The sequence below is a fragment of the Triticum dicoccoides genome, chromosome 5B (assembly GCF_002162155.2).
Source record: "Triticum dicoccoides isolate Atlit2015 ecotype Zavitan chromosome 5B, WEW_v2.0, whole genome shotgun sequence".
Lineage (NCBI taxonomy): Eukaryota > Viridiplantae > Streptophyta > Magnoliopsida > Poales > Poaceae > Triticum > Triticum dicoccoides.
Window position 1 is genome coordinate 491,104,209 of NC_041389.1, and position 3,768 is coordinate 491,107,976.

General features: G+C 52.4%; 1 protein-coding gene across 1 annotated transcript; it reads left to right on the plus strand.

Moving 5' to 3' along the window:
* Positions 1-2,657: 2,657 nt before the first annotated feature.
* Positions 2,658-3,473, plus strand: LOC119311080. The gene has a single exon (XM_037586707.1). It carries the CDS (start codon positions 2,728-2,730, stop codon positions 3,346-3,348), a length of 621 nt encoding a protein of 206 aa, XP_037442604.1. The 5' UTR covers positions 2,658-2,727; the 3' UTR covers positions 3,349-3,473.
* Positions 3,474-3,768: the final 295 nt, after the last annotated feature.

The window sequence follows — 3,768 nt, forward strand, 5'->3', positions numbered from 1 at the left end:
GTCTTGAATCCGATAGGATCTTCTCCGAAGAGGTCGCGGTCTCTCACGAGGAGGAGATCCGATGGATGAGCGAAGCTCTATCTCTAACTTGAGCTAAATCAACGCTAACCCTAAAACGTAGGTGGAGGGGGAGTATATATAGTCTAAGGGGTGAAGGGGTACATGGGCCTCGGCCCGGATGCACTGCACGCAGGCAGGGGAGGCCGGATGTCCCGGCGACGGCCGGATGTCCGGGCTTTCTCGAGACGCCGGATGTCCGGGCGCTGGGCCGGATGTCCGGGATGGCTTGATCCAGCTTCTGGACGTTCTGTGATGGGGCGCCGGATATCCGGGCTGGCGCCGGATTTCCGGGCTGTCGCGGGGCGCCGGATGTCCGGGGCCTGGCCGGATGTCCGGGCCCTGTAGCGCTTCGATGGCTGGGCTGCTGCTGTTGTTGACATCTTCAGGGGCCGGATGTCCGGGCCAGGGCCGGATGTCCGGGTCCTGTAGTCTTTCTCCGGTTCCTCTCGTCGTGCTCCTTCATCCTTGTACTTGGGGACTTGTCCATCATTCCGAGCATCTCCGAGAGGGTCTCCTTGGTACCTGGGCATGCGTAATGTCCTTGCATTAGGTAGCCACCATGTCTCACACGAATGGAAAGGGGAAGCATTTAGGAACGGGTTCACCTTGTGTCCAATGGCGCATAGTCGAGGTCTCATCTTATGTATCCTTGGGGCTTGGAGAGTAGTCGGAGTGTACATGGGGATGAACGTGGGATGCTCCGCATCAGGGGTGGCGGCCTGCCCCAGGCAACCGGACAGAACCGTCGCCACACATGCATGGGGGCCAGGCAATTGGAGGTCCAAGACCCCGGGCTCCCAAACCATCTAGAGAGAACATGCTCAAGCCCGGACGTGGCCAAGGCCATTGCCAATTCTCTGGTGCCTCTGGGCACCTCGACCAAAAAGGGTCCGGGCACACGAACTTCTCGAGGGGGGGGTCACTTCTTTGGTAATAAAGCCCTTCCGATAATCATGAAACAAGTGGAGAAATATGATGATTAGAATTTGATCAATTTTGCCAAGTCCCTAATCTCCGCAACCCATCTCAATAGCATGGATGCTGTCACAACTCAAAAAGTAAACGATAAACTTTCCGAGCCACTGAAGAGCACCGTCTTTTGTCCTTTTTGAATAGATGGGGTTATCGGAGTCCGTAGACCAAATAGAGAAACCAATGTCCTGAGATAAACTTGACAACCATTAGTTCTTGCAAATCGTATTGTGATTCACACGAAAATCGTAATTAAGTGACGATTGTACTTTCACCCTGTCCTCATAGCTACAGTGAAGCCAGTTGAGGTAGGTTTGACCCAATCATGCCTCCGCCCCTGCGGTGAGAACGTTTTTTTTAACATGGTTGTGAGGCCTTTTTTTTAGTTGGATGTGAGGGCCACGTGTCATCTGCTGGTTAGAGGTGAGAAAGTTTTTTTTGTGCGATGAAGGTGAGGGTTTCGTCTTTTTTCTTTAAGATGAAGAAATGAGCATACACCTTCATGAGAGGCGCACAATCACGCGCCCCAGCCACTAGTAACCGTTGAAGCCACCTCTACGTACACACGCAACAAACAGTTTGCTGATCACACACACAAACCTGAAAAGAAAAAAATGAGACCAACCCAAGGCCTAACCCTTGTTGGCATTTTTTTATAGGAAAAACTCCGCGAGCACCACGCATTCAAGCCGGGACTTGAACTCGGGTGGGCTGGCAGCAACCTCAGTTGCCCAGCCAACGGGTCGACGCCCCGTCCTCACAAACCTGAAAAGAAAAAGCACACGGTATGTGCGGACTGTGGTGTTGAGTCTGTTGCCTGACTATCCTAGTGCCCGCAAGGGAAGCACATACTGTCCGTCCAGCACCACTCCGCTCGGTCGTCACCGGCGAAGCCAAAGCTCCCGTAGGTGCACCCCGCCATTGGTCGATGGTGGAGGATGCAAGCGCACGCACGCAGTTGATCCAAGGATAGCGCTGCAACTTAATTAGCTCGAGTACGTGGATTTCCTGAGTACGTTACACAAACTTTGATGTGACCCTGGCTTTCTCGGCTGCAGTTTGCGGCCAGATATGCTGCCTTCGCCAGCTGAATAAAGTGCCGTAGGGCGGAGTGCATTAAAAAAAAAAACTCGAGTACCTTACGCGCACACAGGGATGGCAAGGGAACCCCAAAGGAAAAGTCACCCCCGGTTTGGTTGTTGCTGCTTCATACCACTGCACCAGCCATGTTTGATTAGTCGCCCATTTTGCTTGCCAACGGAGGCATGGTGAACTTGGTTGGATCCCAAAGAGCCAATCAGGGCCTGCATGCGCTCTTTAGACCTAATTGGAACTAATACTTTCCCCATATTTTTCCTCTCACGCGTATCATGTTGCTGGCTTTCTCGCCTTTTTACCTTGCTTCCACTGCCTGCACTCTCGTAGTGCCAACTCCGCATGCACGCCGAATTGTTTTCTCCAAAATGTCCCTTTCATGTGCTTTGGACTACGTACCAAAAGCTTGATCATTACATGCATGAGCAAAGTTGCACACTCACAGACCTTCACTTGCACGCCCAGTACGTACGTCTCTGGCTATAAATATGCCCCTTGTGGCTCGAGGACAAGACCCATCAATCCAAACCCTGAAGCCTATTCTCTTGTGCAGCACTGTACCATCTCTAGCTATCAGCAGGGCACTCCAGTGATCTGCTCATGCCTAGCCTGAAGCGCAGCAGCTCATCGGTTATCATCCTCGACTTCGCGTCCAAGATGAACATGGGCAACCTCAAGAAGGCGGCGGCCATGTGCAAGAGCAAGACCGGCGTGCTCACGGCAAAGCTCCTCGTCCTCGCCTCGCTCCGCCGGAGGATGGCCACGGTCGGCGCCATCTCGCACAGGATCCACGCGCTCATGGTGGCAGCCGACTCAGGGAAGGACCTCGACAAGGCCCTCGTGCCGCGCAAGGCCAAGGCCGGCGGCGGGAAGCCGGTCGTCCTCGTCCGTCATCGTAACGCCACTGATATCTCTGATCAGCTGGCGCTGTTCCATCAGGAAGATGGCGACGGTGCCGACTGCCCTGACTGGTCGGTGCACTCCATCTTCGACGACGAGAATTGTTGCTACGCCGACGAGTACGAGGGCGACGACGATGATGACAGCGAGCTGCTGGATGTGTGCGAAGATGAGCATGATACCAACGAGCCGTCGGTCATGGACGTGATCAGGAGCAACCGGAAGGTCGAGGGTTTGGAGTTCAACGTGGACGACGAGATCGACCAGGCCGCCGGCATGTTCATCACGAGGTTCCGGAACCGGATGAACGGGAGCATATAGTTATCTGCCTTGTTTTCCTCTTGCACTGACCGAGTGACAGTAGATCGATGGTGAGTGAGACCGATTGAAATCGGTATGACTTAGTAGCTATAGGGGTGAAAAATGACATGGCTATTTTTCGAAAAGAGGGTTAAACCCCCCCGCTTCTGCATCGATGGGATATGGTGATGGTGCACATACATATATAATACACATCACTGTTTACTGTGAAAGATTAGGGACATGGTTGGTTTGCTCTGAAAAATTGGCAACTACTTCCTCTGTATCTACTCTCTCCGTCCGAAAATACTTGTCATCAAAATGGATAAAAAGGGATGTAAGTACTTTTTTAGAAAAGGTCCTCTGTATCTACTAAACTATAAGACGTTTTTACAGTTCAAATATGAAGGAAGAAGAAGTTTGATAACCAACAAGTAAAGT